General features: G+C 43.3%; 1 protein-coding gene across 1 annotated transcript in view; it reads left to right on the top strand.

Moving 5' to 3' along the window:
* Positions 1-11417, top strand: part of LOC122935272 (receptor-type tyrosine-protein phosphatase beta-like) — a 103785-nt gene extending 92368 nt beyond the window's left edge. The window contains exons 16-17 of the mRNA XM_044291031.1: positions 9817-9890; positions 11358-11417. Of these exons, the coding sequence (XP_044146966.1) occupies positions 9817-9890; positions 11358-11417 (134 nt within the window). The remainder of the gene's footprint in view (positions 1-9816; positions 9891-11357) is intronic.
* Positions 11418-17787: the final 6370 nt, after the last annotated feature.

The raw sequence follows: 17787 nt of genomic DNA, 5'->3' as shown, positions 1-17787 counted from the left end.
TGCAGTAACATGGCCATAATGAGATAATGGAATGGAATGCATTTTGTAACATTCTGTTCTGTTCAATGAAATTTTTATCCCCATTGACAATGAAAGGGGACAAAACGGAAGTGTTTTTCTCCAGTATGAAGATCCTATGACTGATCCCAATAACGGAAAATGTAAACGCAAGTGTGAAAGTAGCCTTAAAGGGGTATTACAATTTCAGACAAAGGGGGCAGTGGGACCCACACCTACAACGATAACGAAGCGGGGAGCGCTGTGGCTGGAGAACCCCGGATTTCCCGGGGTACGTCAACCTCCAATCGCTGCTCCCATAGAAGTGAATGGGAGCGCACCTGCGCGACCCATGCTCCCATTCATTTCTATGGGGCAGACGGAAATAGTCGAGCCAGCGCTCGGGCCCATGCACCCATTCATTTCTATGGGGCAGATGGAAATAGTCGAGCCAGCGGCGGCCCCATAGAAATAAATGGAGGGAGGCTGCGCATGCGAAGTGCGCCCTCCGTTCATTTCCCCGCTTGTTATTATTGTAGGTGCAGGTCCCAGCAGTGGGACCCGAACCTATCAGACATCCTAGCGATATGCCCCCATTGTCTGAGATGGGAAAACCCCATTAATTGAATTTCCACTTAGAAGAATGCAAATAGTTGTTAGTGTACAGTTAAATCAGATCTTATAAATAGTAAATTCTTTATGTAGATTGAGTTCATCAGGTATTTTTATGTTCCTATATATGTACACATGACGTTGACATTGTTGTAAACACTTACCTTTGTAAGCTATCAAAAACAGTATTACCATTTAATTCACATTAAAGTGTTTGTCCCTTCTACTTGGTTCAGTGCTGCCTGTGGTCTACAGCCCTGAACTTCCTGTCTGATAATGTATGGGGGCAGGGACGTAAAGGCTATGTACACCTTTGGAGGCTATTTTTTTTATTATTGCATTGTACCTTTTTTTTCTGTACAGAGCTGAGATTTTCTGTCTTTTCCATCAGACCAGGAGCTGATGGGCTCCTTATCTCTGACCTAATAAACACTCATTATAGCTAACTGATAAGAATGTGGTGTAAATAAGTGTTTATGACCTCAGTAGCTTAAAGATAAGGTTTATTAGATGCCCCCCCCCCCCATAAAGTGAAAGTAAAAGTACCAGTCACACAGCTAGAAAAACAGTTAACCCTTTGTGACAAAACATTTCAATATTTTGAATAAAGGCTAATTAAAAAAAATATTTTTAGCCAAAAATGAGTAAAATGAAATCATTTACATAGCCTTTAACTCCTATGCTCTTCCAAGGCTTTTACCAAAGTAATTTCTCTCACTTCTTTACCCTATTTCCACTCATGGATGAAAGTTCATCTGCGCTCATTTCTCCTTCTGTCCTTTCCTTTCCCAAATAAAAGTCCTGTTATCCTTCAAAACAATCAACTAGCAAAAGCCCAGTCCTCGCCAACCTCATCCCCTGTTCCCTATGTAATTCAAAACTGTTTACGCAAATCACACTATGATCTATATATTTCCCTAAGACATAACAGAGCAGCACAATGTCTGAACCCTGATACTGTTATCAGGTGATAGATGTGATTGTTCTGCCGAGCAGTGTTGTAAATTTCCAGGTCGACAGTGCTAGTCATGGAATGTTACAACTAGGGTAGTAAGCATTCTTCTGAGCTATCCTACATAACCTGTAAATGCTTTAGTTTATAGCCTGTCATGAACTGATGTAGAACATCTTCAAAACTATAGTGCAGGGGTGCACAATCCGCAGCCCGCAGGTGGGATGTGTCCCCCAGAGCTATGGTTTGTGGCCCCCATTCTGCTGGGCAGAAACATAGCTGATCGTGAAATGATCACTGGGTGTCTTGGGGCCAGAGGATCGCACAGCTGCAGGGTCAGTAGACCCTGATCAACTCTGCCTTGTACAAAGGAACTTCAGAGTTGACATGCTGCTTGTGGCCACATTACTGCTGCAGCCAGTTATTGGCTGGGGAGGTGCATGTGGCTATGCCTATGCATGCTAGGTTTAAACAGCGCAGGGACCTAAAGATGGAGGCAGAGGGGGCAGGGCGGAGGATTGGAGCAACGGGGAGCAGGTAAGTATAACTCTTCGGTTTCAGGGGCTATGCTGCAAGAACTTGCCTGGCAATTTGCGGACCCCAATGCAAGGGCAACATCCGGGTAACATCTGTGCGGTTTGAAATAAAAAAAAACAAGATCAATTTTTGCAGTACGGAGGCACGGAGAGAAACTACAGAAAGCTTCCATGAGGTTCTGTGCCTCTGCTCCGCACTGCACTTTCCAAATTATGGATCCATTCAAGTGAATGGGTCCCAATCCATGATGCGGTGCACAAACGACCTGGGCCCATATATTGTGGACCTGCTGTTTATGGGCTACAATACGGGCCCAGTCGAGGAATGGCCATCTGCATGAGCCCTCAGTGATCATTCCTTCCCAGTCATTTTGCATTGGGCTGTATAATAGGCCAATACAAATGAGCGCCGATCAAAACTTTTTTATTTGTGGCCCCTTGAAATACAGCAATGTGGCAATGTGGACCTCAGACCCAAAAAGTTTGTGTACCCTTGGTTTATACGCTTTCATCTGTTGAAATCAAATTTCAGTGATCATATTAGATGAACTTTAGGCCACTTATAAAAAGTCAAGTGAAAAGGGGTGTTTTCATTATTGCACAGAGTGCTGTACTTAAAGAGGACCTGTCACCACAAAATGCAGTGCAATCTGAAAGCACCTTGTTATGGAGGAGAAGGAGCTGAGCAGATCAATATATACTTTAGTGTTAAAAGATTCTGTTAAACTTGTCATTTATACATTTATATCTTTACTTTTTTGCAGCCCTGGGAATATCTATGGTTACAGGAAGAAGGAGTTATCAGTGATTGATAGCATTGTGTGTAAATGTGCATAGAGAGATAGCTGTCAGTGACTGGTAACTCTTCCTCCCTCCTGTACCGATAATGTTTCCCAGGGCTACAAAAAAGGGGAGACATAAATGTATAAATTAGGACATGAAGCAAAGAACTCTGGGAAAGAGGGATCACCCACAATGCCATGCATGCAGCCAATCAGCAGCCAGCCAGCCCTGTGATGTCACAGCCCTATAAATAGCCTCAGCCATCTTGGATTCAGTGCTGAAAAATCGATTTAGAAGTTCAGGGAAAGATTATGCAAGGTATAGGGAAAGGATAGAGAGGCATCATCTACACTATAAAAGGGTGCAATAGGAAAGTGTACAGCCTGGGTGATAGAAGCGATTCTATTACACCTTGGTGCACTAATTGGGGATCCAAATTGCAGTTATACTGCTGCTTTAAGGTTGTTTGCACTATATAATACATCAGTAATTCCAGTAAACCTTGCTTGTTATTGGGGTGAAAGTTCTTTGTGATACAGCCATTTACGGGGTGTATTAATATGAAATATATATGTACGTCCTATTAGCCGTTCTGCATTGATTTTAAATGGTTTTACTTTTTTTGAGGGGGTGTATTAATAGAAAAAAAAAAGGAATTAAATTGATCTCATAACAGCGGTAAAGTTACATTGTACTACAGCCATTTGCAGGGTGCATTAATAGAAAGATACGTACGTCCTACTAGCCGTTCTGCGGTGAATTTTGATTGTTATACTTTTTTGGGGGGTTTATTAATAGTAAAAAGAATACGTCTTAATTGCTGTTCTGTGGTGGTTCCATTGCACTACAGTTATTTACAGGGTGTTTTAATAGGAAATATGCCTCTGTCCTAGTAGCTGGTCTGCAGTTAATTTTGATTATTATAATTTTTTTGGTGGGGTGTATTAATTGGAAAAAAAGGGAAAGATGATATGCCATAATTGCCGTTCAGCGAGGAAGTTACATTGTACTACAGCTAATTAGTCGTTCTGCTCTGAATTAGGATTGTTTTACTTTTTTGGGCGGGTTTATTAATAGCAAAAAGAATATGTCTTAATTGCTGTTCTGTGATGAAGTTACATTGTACTACAGTTACTTAAGGGGTGTATTAAAAGGTAATATACCTCTGGCCAATGGTGAATTTTTTTTTTTTTTTTTTTCAAGGGGTTTTTTTTTAATAGAAAAAAAAGGGAAAAAATATACGTCATAATTGCCGTTCAGTGGTGAAGTTACATTGTACTACAGCCATTTATGGGGCGTATTAATAGGAAAGATATTTACGTCCTATTAGCTGTTCTGCGTTGATTTTACATTGTTTTACTTTTTGGGGGGGAGTTGTATTAATAGGAAAAAAAAGGAAAAAAATATATGACATAATTGCCGTTCAGCGGTGAAGTTACAGTGTACTACAGCCATTTACAGGGTGTATCAATAGGAAAGATACGTACGTCCTATTAGTAGTTCTGTGGTGATTGTTATATTTCTTATTTTTTGGGTGTAGTATTAGGAAAAAGAATATGTCTTAATTGCCATCCTGCAGTGAAGTTACATTGTACTACAACCTTTTTTTGGGTGTATTATTTACATTTTTATTTAATTCTTTTTTTATACAGTATGTCAGACATACAGGTGACAGGCCCTTTAAAGGTAACAGGCAGTGGCCAAAATGTTTCTGTAGCAGGCAGAAGTAGCAGCAGAAGAAGGGGGGTGACAGCAGGAGTTGCAGCAAGAGGACTGAGCACCCGGTGTCATCTAGCGGTCGTGTCTTCAACTTTGTCGCAAGTGACATTAGACAACCCCTAGCCAAGAGTCGGTGGTTTCATCTGACACAACGCTTAATTGTCATGGCCCGGGAGCAGGTCCTGTGCACCCAACTGTCCTCAACCTGCCTCTGTCAATTTCTGTTGCCTCAGCTCAAGAAGTATTTTATGCCGTAAACTTGGCTCCAGTCAGCAGCTATTGCCCAGCCAAGATTTGGAGGAGACATCCACCGCTTCCTCCTGTATGCAGGCAAGTAGTGATGGTGAGAGTGTTGAGGGGAAAATGCCATAGTCGCTGGTGTGAAATTTTTTTGTTAGGCTGCCGCAGGAGGTGAATATGGTCATTTGCCGAATTTGTGAGCAGAAGGTGAAGCGTGGCCAGGCTGGCAATTTTGGCACCACTGCCCTGCATCAACACATGCAGCGTCACCATAAAGTGGCCTGGGAGAACTGTGGCTCCGATGTGGTGGTCCAGCCTGCTGCAGCAACCACTGCATCACCCAATGGTATGCACCCAATTTCATGCAGTCAAGGCTCCACCACCTGAGAAGAAGGAACCTGTCTGTCCTTCCCATCATCTGCTGGTCCTGATGCTCCTGCTCCTCCACATTCTCATCAATCATTCCGTCAGCAATCATTCACTGAAGCGATTGCCAAGAGACAACAGTATGCATGCACTGATCCAACGGCACAGAAGCTAAACATGGTCCTGGCCAAGTTGCTGGTGCTGCAGTCCCCCCCCCCCCTCCTTTCCAAGTGGTGGACTCTGCACCTTTTAGAGAACTAAAGGCTTGTGCCGAGCCAAAATGGAGAATCCAAAGACATCATTTCTTTGCAAAAAAGGCAGTACCAGCCCTGCACACATATGTAGAACAGAAGGTGGGGCAGTCCTTGAGCCTGTCGGTGTCTGCCAAAGTGCACGGCTGTGCCGTTGTGTGGAGCTATGACTATGGTCAAAGACAATATATGTCCTTTACGGCCCACTGGGTAAATGTGGTTCCTGCCCAGCCACACCAGCAACTTGGCCAGGTGACCCCGCTTCTGCCTCTACGTTCTCACAATGTTGGTCCTTTGACAATGTCCGCCTCTGCTCTCTCATCTTCCACCCTGTCCTCAGCCTTCACTGCTGGGACAATTCACACACCCTGTTCTGCACCTAGTTTGCCTGGGTGAACAAAGTCACACAGGGGAGGAATTGTTCTGCATCCTTCATCAATAAATCGAATCCTGGCTTTCTCCTCAACAACTCAAAATCGTCACCATGGTGGCTGACAACGGGAAGAGCATGGTGTTGGTGCTGCATCAAGGAGGGCTGGGCCATGTGTTAAATCTGGTTGTAAAGCCGTTCCTGAAGTCTTCACTCCATCTGCAAGACATCCTGAAAATGGCCAGGAAACTTTGCATGCACTTCAGCCACTCGTACACCACAAAGCACGCCCTCTTTGAGTTGCAGCTGCAGAACGGTGTCCCTCGACATAGGCTGATATGCAATGTTTCCACCCTCCATATGTTGGACCGATTATATGAACAGAGAAAGGCCATAAAAGATTTCTTGATGATGCAGGCAGACAGGAGTACTCCTCTGTGTAACTTTGATGTTAGCCAGTGGCAGCTCATGCATGACACCTGCCATTTGCTCAGGCTCTTTGATGAGGCCACTATATTTGTCAGTTGCCAATATTACGGGATGATCAACGTCATTTCACTGATTCATGTCCTGGAACAGATGCTGCAAAATATGGCTGGACAGATGTGGCAACTACATCTCACAGCCACAGGAGTACTGTGGGGGTTCAACTAGAGCAGGAGAAGGAGGAAATTTGAGCACAAGCAATGCATAGAGAAATGGCTGGTTTTTTGACACATGTGACAGGAGAGGAGGTGCAGGAGCAGCCGGAAGACCTACAGGGCAATGAGGAAGATAAGTCAGATGACCCAGACACACCGTGGCAGTATGCAGTGGAGATGAAGGTAGGGAGTCCCTCTGAGTCACTTGCACAACTGGCCCGATGCATGCTCAGTGGCTTGCATAGTGACAGACGAATTGTCACCATTTGGCAAAGGGATGACTACTGGCTCTCTACCATATTAGACCCTCACTACATGTAAAAAATGGGAGCCTTTTTTACACCCGCTGAGAGGGAGGACAAACTGAACTACTATCGAGACATCCTATGTAGTCAGTTGGCCGCTGCCTATGTGTGCCATCGCCCATCCTCACGCAGGTCTGATAGGGGGTGGGGGCCTCTGCGCTCACGTTCCACTGCCATGGCTGCTGGGAGGATTGGGAGGAAAGAAGCAGTATTAGCTTAATCAGCAGCAACTTAAGTCTAAAGTCACTGATGAGCTGTTTTCTTAACCTGCCTACTGAAGAAACTACTCACCAGCAGCAGCAGCTAGACATAGAGCAGAACCTGAACCAGCAGGTTGTGGCATACTTGGACTGCACCCTGCCGCCCCACATCGAAGATCCCCTGAACTACTGGGCAGCCAAACAACTGGCCAAGTTTGCCCTGGAAAAGCTGTCCTGCCTAGCCAGCAGTGTGGCAGGGTTGTTTATTGCGGCAGGGGCCATAGTTAACCCAAGGAGAACTCACCTGTCCACCCAAAATGTGGAGAAACTGACCTTTGTGAAGATGAATCATACATGGATCAGCCAGGAATTTGAAACACCAGTGCCTGATGCATCAGACTAGATCATATATGTTGCCACACCTAAACTTTGTCAAAAGAGACCTGTTTCTTCTGGCTACCAGCTTCAGATACTATTCTGATGCTGCCACCTGCCTGATGCCACACTTGGCAGGTGTTCCTACTGCCAACCACCATCTTCAGCTGGTACTGGTATTGCCCCCCACCTCCCCACTCTGTCACTGTGCCACTCTGTGATCTCATGCTGCTGCCTCCTCACAACTCTATTGTCTCCTCATGCTGCTGCTACATCACCACTCTGTGGTCTCCACATGCTGCTGCCACCTCACCACTATGTCACTGGGCCACTCTGTAGTCTCCTCAAGCTGCTGCCACCTCTCCAATATATCACTGGGCCACTCTGTGGTCTGCTGATGCCAGCTCGCCACTCTGTGGTCTCCTCATGCTGCTGCCACCTCACCACTCTGTGGTCTCCTCATGCTGCTGCCACCTCACCACTATGTCACTGGGCCACTCTGTGGTCTCCTCATGCTGCTGCCACCTTTCCAGTATGTCACTGGGCCACTCTGTGGTCTCCTCATGCTGATGCCACCTTACCACTCTGTCACTGGGCCACTCTGTGGTCTTGTCATGCTGCTGCCACCCTCCCCACTCCATGACTTGGCCACTATTTTGCCTTTTTGGCCTGGTTGACATCATCATTTATTTGACCATTCTTCTGATATGTCAGAAGATAGGAAAAATGAGGCACACAACGGATCCTGTCTATGTAGCAGCTGTAAGGCCTGTATAACATGGTCCCTATTTTGCATCAGAATTGGCTTATGATTTGGTAGCCAAAAGAAGGAGCGGGTACAAAACACAGAAGACATGAAAAGATTCCATTCACATGTCATCTTTGTTTTGAATGCACGCCAGTATTTTTTTTTGCTGTAACAATACTGATGGATTACTGACCCAGTGAAGGCGGATGCTCAACAGACAGGATCAGTTTTTTGGGGGTTATTGTTCTGACGGATCAGAGGAAGGGCAAAATAATCAATGACGTCAATAGGGATGAGCGAATCAACTTCAGATGAAACATTCGAAGTCGATTCACATAAAAGTTGGTTTGAATACTATACAGAGCCAGCGCTCTGTACAGTATTAAAATGTATTGGCTCAGATGAGCCGAAGTTATTACTTCACAAAGTCTCACAAGAGTTCAGGAAATAACTTAAAATAATTTATATTGTTAAAAACAATTTACCGAACTCGGGTTTAGGAAAAGTAGAAATTAAATTCTGAAGTTATTACTCGAAGTCCTGCGAGACTTTGCGAAGTAATAACTTTGGCTTGCTCCGTACAGTATTCAAACAAAATTTTATGTGAATTGACTTTGGATGTTTTATCCAAAGTCGATTCGCTCATCCGTAGACGTCAACACAAACTTACTACTGACACCCTCTCCACTCTGTCAGGGGGGGGATCTTCTTGTAGAAGCATTTAATAGAAAAAGTTCTATAGAAATCTACGTGGAATCAGCTGACGATGGTGGAAAAGGAGTGCACGCTTTTACGCTTTAATAGGATCTTGGGTCTCTGCACAGTTCTTTATACCTGGCGGTAACATTGACCTATAAGGCTGAGTTCACACTTGAGTTATTTGGTCAGTTTTGGCACCATAATAAGTGAAGTGTGCAGTGATTCTAAGAGCGATGCCTGTCATCTGCGTGTCATACTGACTCACAGTATTGTTTCACTACCACAGCAGACTCCCTATGTGTGTTTCTGCAAGGCACAGTGTTCTACACCACTATACAGGTTCTCTGCAACCAGCAGTTTTTTAAATGAGATTCGCCACAAATAAATTCGGATGGAATCAAATCTTTATGAAAAATTCGGCGAACTGACTGAATCAAATTTTTGAGAAATCCGCTCATCTCTAGCTGCAATAAGCAACTAAGCCAGTTCTACTTTACACTAGTTTGATAAATCCCCCCATAGTCTGTGGCACTACATGTATTTCATGGTGTTCATGGTGGCACAGGAGCTCTGCCACCTAATAAACTATCAAAAAGTCTTATATACCCGAAAATAGTACCAATACAAATACAAAGATCAAGCCATCACACACAAAACAGAGTTAATAAAATGTAATCAAAAACTTATATGTACAGTAAACCGTTTAACAATGTTTGCATACCACTTTAGCAGTATCTACCTCCTCCCCTCTGTGTAGACTTCTATTGCTAGCATGGAATTTGATTCTTCAATGATCTGTCTTTCTGTCTTACTATATTATAATGGATTTAGCAATACATAAAGTAGTTCAGAGTGAAGAGCTTCTTATATTTTCATCTACTATTATTTTATGCAAAGTTTGATGAAATATTACTGACAATTCTGTATTATACAGTCCTGTATTCCAGATGTTACCTTTTGTTTTTGGTGACATCAAATCTTATCCCAATATTACCTTACTCATTTTGTTTCTCCTTTTGCAGATGCTTATTCCCTATTTATTTCACTTACTTACTCATCAAGTGATGTGAATCACAAGCTTTTAATACTAAAAGAGGTAAGACATTGGATTAGTACCAGGGATGCAGCTATAGTGGAAGCAGGGAAATCAGCTGCCATGGGGCCCGAATCCAGAAGGGGCAGCCTGGGAGAAGGACTGAAAAATGTTATTGTCAGGGCCCCCTCAACAGTATTATACAAAGTAGTAATTTACAAATTATTAGCAGGCACTCTTACATATGGAGTACGTATTTATTAGCTAAAATCATATGTTGAAATCCACACACACACATAAATAGAATAAAACATTTAAAAAAATGGATTATAGCAGCATAGATATATACACTATTAAAGACTAAGGTTAATCCAGCAGATCTAAATATTCACAATTAGATAAATAACACTAGTACATTAAAGGGTTTCTACCACTTGCATATGACATATTTGGTGTTCAGACACTAGCGATCCGCTAGTGTCTGATGTACCATACAAGCTAATTATTACATTAATCCGTTCGGCCGTTTTGTCAAAAAAAGCACTTATATGTTTATGCAAATGAGCCTCTAGGTGCTATGCGGGCGTTTTTCCAGCACCTAGAGGCTCTGTCTACCTGGCAGTTTGCTGCCCAGCGCCTCGCTCCAGCACGCCCATCTTCAACTCTATTCGATCCTCCCCCCTGCTTCAGCCTTCCGAAATCTCGCGCCTGCGCCGTTCGTCGTGGCATTCGGAGGCATTCGGCGCAGGCGCAGTCAATGTCTGACCGCTCCGTGCTCATGTCATCGGCGCAGGCGCAGTGGAAATGTCTGAGCACGGAGTGGTCAGACATTGACTGCGCCTGCGCCGAATGCCGCGACGAACGGCGCAGGCGCGAGATTTCGGAAGGCAGAAGCAGGGGGGAGGATCGAATAGAGTTGAAGATGGGCGTGCTGGAGCGAGGCGCTGGGCGGCAAACTGCCAGGTAGACAGAGCCTCTAGGTGCTGGAAAAACGCCCGCATAGCACCTAGAGGCTCATTTGCATAAATATATAAGTGCTTTTTTTGACAAAACGGCCGAACGGATTAATGTAATAATTAGCTTGTATGGTACATCAGACACTAGCGGATCGCTAGTGTCTGAACACCAAATATGTCATATGCAAGTGGTAGAAACCCTTTAATATGTCTCTATATTGGCAATAGTATTGTGATATTGTCAATCTTCCATCATTAAAAACATATACGGAGCTCTGTGTTGAATCAATTGTCCTTAGGACAGTTGTGACACCAACAAGGAGTGATATATAGTATGTACTGTCCGTGTAGGAAACAGACAGAGTTGGCTGCCTGGCCTGGTCTGAGAGAACTATCCTGACTAGTGAGGGTTGCATGGGAGGGGTGGGGGTGTTCAAAAATTTGAGATGGGGCCCAGTCAGTTCCAGTTACGCCACTAATTAGTACAGTTTATTGTAGTAAGGTAAGATATTAGATTAGAGCAGTTTATGTGTATAAATAAGAAACTTATAAATCTTCTTTTTTTTTTTTTTAGATAAATCAAATTCTGCAGAAACAATTCCCAGACCGAAATGTGACCGCTGCCTTGAAATAAAGCAAAGCTGTTCAGTTCTGTTACACATCAACCGTAGTTTTCAACCAGTGTGTCGAAAAGCAATCTCATAAGAAACTGTAGGAAATGAGTAGCATTTAATAAAATGTGATGCCAAAGTATTACAAATTATATTGGACATGCAGAAAGGAGTTAGTTCTGAAGCAGAAAGCCTTGGGATCCATACCTGGTGTCTTGGATTGTACTTTTCATGGTTGAAGCAGCAGTTATAAAAATCCTTATAAAAACTGTTTTTGTTTCATAGCTTTGGAAAGAACCAGTCGCTTTAGGGCTATGGTCATTTTTCAGACCATTTCTTATTGCAATCTACTGATTTTGGGCTAAAAACTTATTTTTTAATTGGTTTATTAAAATTTTCAGCCATTTTGTCAGCCTTTGTGTATTTGCAGAGTAGCAGGCTTTTTGTTAACACAGAAAACTGATCTGACAGCTCATGTGAAGTCCTGACAGATCATAAATACTTATTTAAGCCATATTCTTATCAGTTTGATAAACAATTGTGATATAGTTAATGTTTATGAGCTGTCAAAAGTGTATAGATAAGGGCAACATGGTGGTTCAGTGGTTAGCACTAGTGCCTTACAGTGCTGGGGTCCTAGGTTTGAAACCAACCAAGGACAACATCTGCATGGAGTGTGTATGTGTTTGTGTGGGTTCCCTCTGGTTTCACCCACACTCCAAAGTATTACTGATTGGGAACTTAGATTGTAAGCTCCATTGGGGACATTGTGATACTAATGTCTGTAAAGTGCTGCGGCATATGTCAGCGCTATATGTGAGTAAAATAAATAAATTAACGAGTCACATGAGCAGTCAGAGCAATTCCCTGAAGGGCTTAGTGTAAGCCGAAAGTCTGCTACTCTGCAAATACACAGACGCTAACCTATAGTGGGAAAATGGCTGAAAATGTTTAAGACAAATTGAAAAACAATATTTGTAGCCCAAAATGAGTGGAAATGCAATAATAAAAAAAAATCTCATTAAAATGGCCATAGCCTTTAATTTAGTTCTACTAAATAAATTTTGTGAGGCTTTTTCTAGACAATGTTATTGGTTAATGCATATTATTTTATAGATTTCAGAATAAGGGATATCTAAGTCCAGAAATATATATTTTTTCTACTAATATAAAGTTACTTGTGATATGTAGGCTCTTCCAAACAAAATGTACAATGGCAGTAGAAAATATTAGGTGTTCTAATATTAGGTTAGGTTCTCTTTAACTATACAAGAACTATACCATAGGCTTAGAAATGAGGAACCATTGATTTTACAACAGCAACCTAAAAAATGCAAGTTATAAACTTAAAACCATGAGCTCTGGAGAACAATTCATGACCAAACTATAGACTCAAAAAACAAAACATGGACTTTACAGATTCAATTGCAAACCTTGGGATTTACAAGAACGCAACGTTCATTGAAGTTTCCTTGTGATGTTTGTAGTGGTTACTTAACCAAAAACTACACAAATGTTTTATAATAAAGGTATTGAATATTTCAGTGCATTTGTTTTAAATTGTATATGGCTCTGTTATTGACTATGTCATATGATGTGCAGTGGCTGGTATTGTAATGGGGCATTTACCAGGTTTTACCTTGTGAGAACATGTCCTGAATGTGTTTAAAACAGATTTTTACATCCATGTTAATTTGCAATCAACTTTTTCCTTAGTTCTTATATAAGTAAGTCTTCAATCATTCCAAAGATACGTTGCTTAATCAAAAAGAGATTGTGGGGGATGTGGTGACCTTGACCAAGATAGCTGCTTAGTTCCCTTGCTCTTTGCCAGCATCCTGTATTGTGGCAGCATTGCCTGAGCATGTCAGTACACCTTAATAGTGTCTTCACTAATGCCCCAAGATGACACAGTAAAGCATAAAAGTTCTCTCAAAGCTCCGTACTGACTTTTGTCAGGTGTACTCCCCACATGCCTGCTTCTCCAGCTTCCATCTCTCCTACATCTAAAAAGGCATCTTCCATTACAGGTTCACCCATGAGTTCAGAGACATGCACAACACAGGTCCCCTCACCATTAAATTCAGCCACTGCATTAAACTATAAGAGACCATCCACCACCAGGCGCCTTAATGAGCTATGATTCAGCCTCAAGTTTCTTCATCTGCATTGAGAAAGTATGCTTTGTCCTAACTCATACTTAAAGAGGACCTTTCACTAATATACAAACTCAAAACTAACTCTATCTGTGGGCAGAGCGGCGCCCAGGGGTCCCCCTGCACTTACTAGTATGTCTGGGCGCCGCTCCGTTCGCCCGGTATAGGCTCCGGTGTCTCAGCTCCGTCTGTTGTATTGGACTGATTTTTTTGTAGGAGGCGTGTCCCTTGCTGCAGTGCTGGCCAATCGCAGCTCACAGCTCATAGCCAGGCTATGAGCTGTGCGCTGCGATTGGCCAGCACTATAGCAAGGGACATGCCTCCTACAAAAAAATCAGTCCAATACAACAGACGGAGCTGAGACACCGGAGCATATACCGGGCGAACGGAGCGGCGCCCAGACATACTAGTAAGTGCAGGGGGACCCCTGGGCGCCGCTCTGCCCACAGGTATAGTTAGTTTTGAGTTTGTATATTAGTGAAAGGTCCTCTTTAAGAATAGGATCTGATAATTTATTGTGTACACAGATTACAAAAGCCAAAAGGCCTTCCAGACTGTCTGATGTGATGCTATTGCCCACGCCCACTTTTTTTTATTTATATAAGGAAACAACTCAGGAAGCTACAGGAACTACAAGAACCCTTCCACACCATCTCTTTATTTGACAACTTATCCCAAGCAATCCAGGGCAGAAAGAAATTAGCTCCACTAATGACTTGCACAACGGCATCCAGTATAAGTGGGGCTTTCCTAATTGATCATCACAAAGAATGGCACCCTCCATATTGGCTCTTCTGCAGAAAAAGGCTTTGATATACTCTGTCAATGAGTATTTTCAGAATCTGCACCACCACCTCAAGGACCTGAAAGTTGCAGCAACCTGGAACACTTCACAAGCAAAGACTTAAGGTACCATAGTACCCTGTCCATTTTGCAGGGCACTGAATGATTTTCTTTGTCTCTTACTTTAATTACAAAGCTTCCCCATGGTAGCTAGCTGGGTTATAGAAGGTGGAGTAGAGGGAAGAATGCCAGGAAGTTTAGCCTTGATCTGACACACCCCAGCAAGTTTGAAAAGTTGTCAGACGAGGGGGGTGTCAGTTCAGGGAGAGCACTAATGCAGCAAGACAGTTACAGCCTGTCAGGAGAATGTCAGCTCCAGAAAGGAGGGGACCAGCAGAGCAAGACAGGCCAGACAGGTGCTGGTAGTGGAAAACTCAAGCCATTAAGGGTATAAATAGACTGATCTGGCATCATTGAACGGCGTGTTGTCTTCCTGGCGCTCAAGTTCAACATAATGTGAATCAGGTTGATAAATTACCAGGAGGGCCTAGTGCAGAAGTCATGGTGCACCTTTGCACTAATGGCAAAGTTAGAGGTAGGTGGTGAATGCTTAAAATTACTTCAGCGACTTAGATCACAAGCTCAGGGCAAGGACCTCAAAGGTAGGCTCTTTGAAATGTTAACTTTACCATAAGTTACACCAGGAATTCAGCGGGAGAGTACATAGGTAAACAAGCAGCTCAAAAACTGGTGTAGAAAGGAGGGATTTGGGTTTCTGGAAGACTATGCTAACTTCTCTGTCGGCTACAGGCTTTATCATAGGGATGGGCTGCACCTGACTGGGAAGGGTACAACTGTTTTGGGGGAGAAGATGGGTAGAAGGATGGAGGAGTGTTTAATATAGGGTGAGGGGAGGTAATTACATTATAGGAGGGGAAGTTAGTGGAGAGATAATGGAACTTGGAGTGGAATGGAGCAGGGGACTAGAATAGCTCATAAGGAAAGATAGTAAAAAAAATATCCAAAAACCTGGTGAACTTGAATAAGAAATATCTGGGGAGGACTATGACACTGGGTGAATAACTAAGACATGGATGGTTGATAGCTATGACTGAGCAGTTAACTTACAGGGTTACAGTCTGTTTAGAAAGGATTGTAAAAATATATATTTTGCAGGGCAGCCATATGGACATACAAATGGGGATAGCACACCGCATCTTTTGTGGCCTCATTGAAATGAATGGGTCTGCACCCAATCGGCAAAAAATGCGGAATGGACATGGACAGACAATACGGTCATGCGAATGCCCCCTAAGGGAAACAGTGGTTATTATGGGGGACTTCAACTACCCATATATAAACTGAAACCTATGGATCTCATAAATGAAACAGGGTCTTGTCAATAAAAGACAAAGACAATTACCCAACTGGTACAGGATTCGATTAGAGGGACGACCATACTGAACCTAGTATTAACCAATATACCTGTGAAATAGTAATGGGTAAGGAACAAAAAAAAACAACTATGTGGATAAATATAATTGTAAAGGGAATAAGTGACAAAGAGAAAGCATTTAAATTACTAAAACAGAAAGGTAGCGAAGAAGCACTAAAAACCTACAAAAGGAAAAACAAAAAGAATATGTTAACGCGGGATAAAGGCTGCTAAGCTGTAGCGATGGATGAACATCGGCCGGAACATATCAAATGTTCGCGGAACAGCTCGTTCACAGCGGGACCTATTGACTTTAATGGCAGGCGAACCTGAAAAACCATCAGGTCATATTTGCAGCCACCAAATACTAGAAGTGCGCAAATAGTCCCTCAACGTTGACAGTGACATACCAGAGGGGGATGATTGGCAAAAATTCCCACAAAAAATATGTATTTTAATCAGGGGTTGTTTTTATGCGTCTTAAAGGAAAACTCTCAAAAATGTGCCCTGCTGGAGCCTACTGTAGAAATATTTTATTTTAGGCCACGGGAGTACAGGCCCCAAAAATTAGGCATTCACCTGATAAAAAAGAACTTGTGATTGTGTCGCTGGAGGTACATTAGGCGGTCACTGGCTAAAGATTTTACTGTAGGCCAGAACAGGTCCCACAAATTAGGCATTCATCTGGCAGAAAAGAACTTGTGATGATGTGGCTGTAGGTACATTAGGCAGTCACTGGATACAAATTTTACTGTAGGCCAGTACAGGCCCCAAAAATTTGGCATTCATCTGACAGAAAAGAACTTGTGATTATGTGGCTGAAGGTACATTAGGCGGTCTCAGGATAAATATGTAACTGTCAGCCAGTACAGGCCCCAAAAATTAGGCATTCATCTGACATAAAATGCATTTTATGTCGCTGTTTATACATAAGGCAAGGGCCATTCTTTGTTCTGTGTGGTGGCGGATATGTGTGGGCTGGCATGAAGAAATTCAATCACACATGGTCATCACAGGTGTTGATTTCCCCTGAGATCCATGCCTCATTTATTTAAAAAAATGAGTGTCGTCAGCTAGGCGAGTGAGCTTATCGGTCACGATCCCCCACTGCTACGCTGAACATCCTTTCTGACAGGACACTCAACGATGGGCAATCCAAGAGTTTCATGATAAATTGTGCCAGCTCTGGCCACAGGTCAAGCCCGCACACCCATTAGTCAAGGGGTTACTCGCTTCTCAGAGCGTCCACATCAGCCGTTAACCCGATATAGTCGGACAAATGTCGGTCTAGGCGTTCCCTGAGGCTAAATCCGGAGGATGGCTGTTGATGGGTTGGCTGCAAGAATGATCTCATATCCGAAGTGACCAACACATTTTCAAACTGCCCTCTTCTTGCAGGCATGGTAGGATTGGTACCTGCACCTGTTTAGCTGTGGGTGGAAATTCCTCTGCCAGTGCCCACAACAGCAGAATACAGCATCTCGCGCAGCAAGGCCTGGAAATGCTGCATTCTGCCAGCCCTATGCTGGTAACATATCCTCCTTTTTGTGTTTGTACTGGGGGTCTAAGAATGTTGCAACCCAGTAATGGTCCTTGCCCTTTATGCTTTTTATACGGGGTCCATCTTCAAACACTGGAGCATGAAGGCACCCATTTTGCACTAAATTGGAAGCGGTGGAGCACCCTGGCTCCTGCTTATCGCCCAGGAGAATGTCATCCTTGGCCTCCTCCCCCCAGACAACACCAGGGATCCCTGAAAAGTTTAAAGTCCTACTCAAAGCCTGCTCTTCTTGCTCCACCTCCTTCTCCCCCCAGCCACCATCCTCCTCTGACTCCTCGTCAGTAGTAGCACCCCCTGGGAATTCATTCAGCATTGAGACTTCCTCATCTTTTTGCTCTTCGACGGCTTGATCAATGACACGACGCAATGAAAGCTCCAGAAAGAAGGCATAAGGTACGATGTCACTGATGGCTCCCTGGCTGCGACTAAGCAGTTTGGTGATCTCATCAAATGGCCGG

Source organism: Bufo gargarizans, chromosome 4, assembly GCF_014858855.1.
Source record: "Bufo gargarizans isolate SCDJY-AF-19 chromosome 4, ASM1485885v1, whole genome shotgun sequence".
In the NCBI taxonomy this organism is placed as follows: domain Eukaryota; kingdom Metazoa; phylum Chordata; class Amphibia; order Anura; family Bufonidae; genus Bufo; species Bufo gargarizans.
This window is presented reverse-complemented; position numbering and strand designations above follow the sequence as displayed.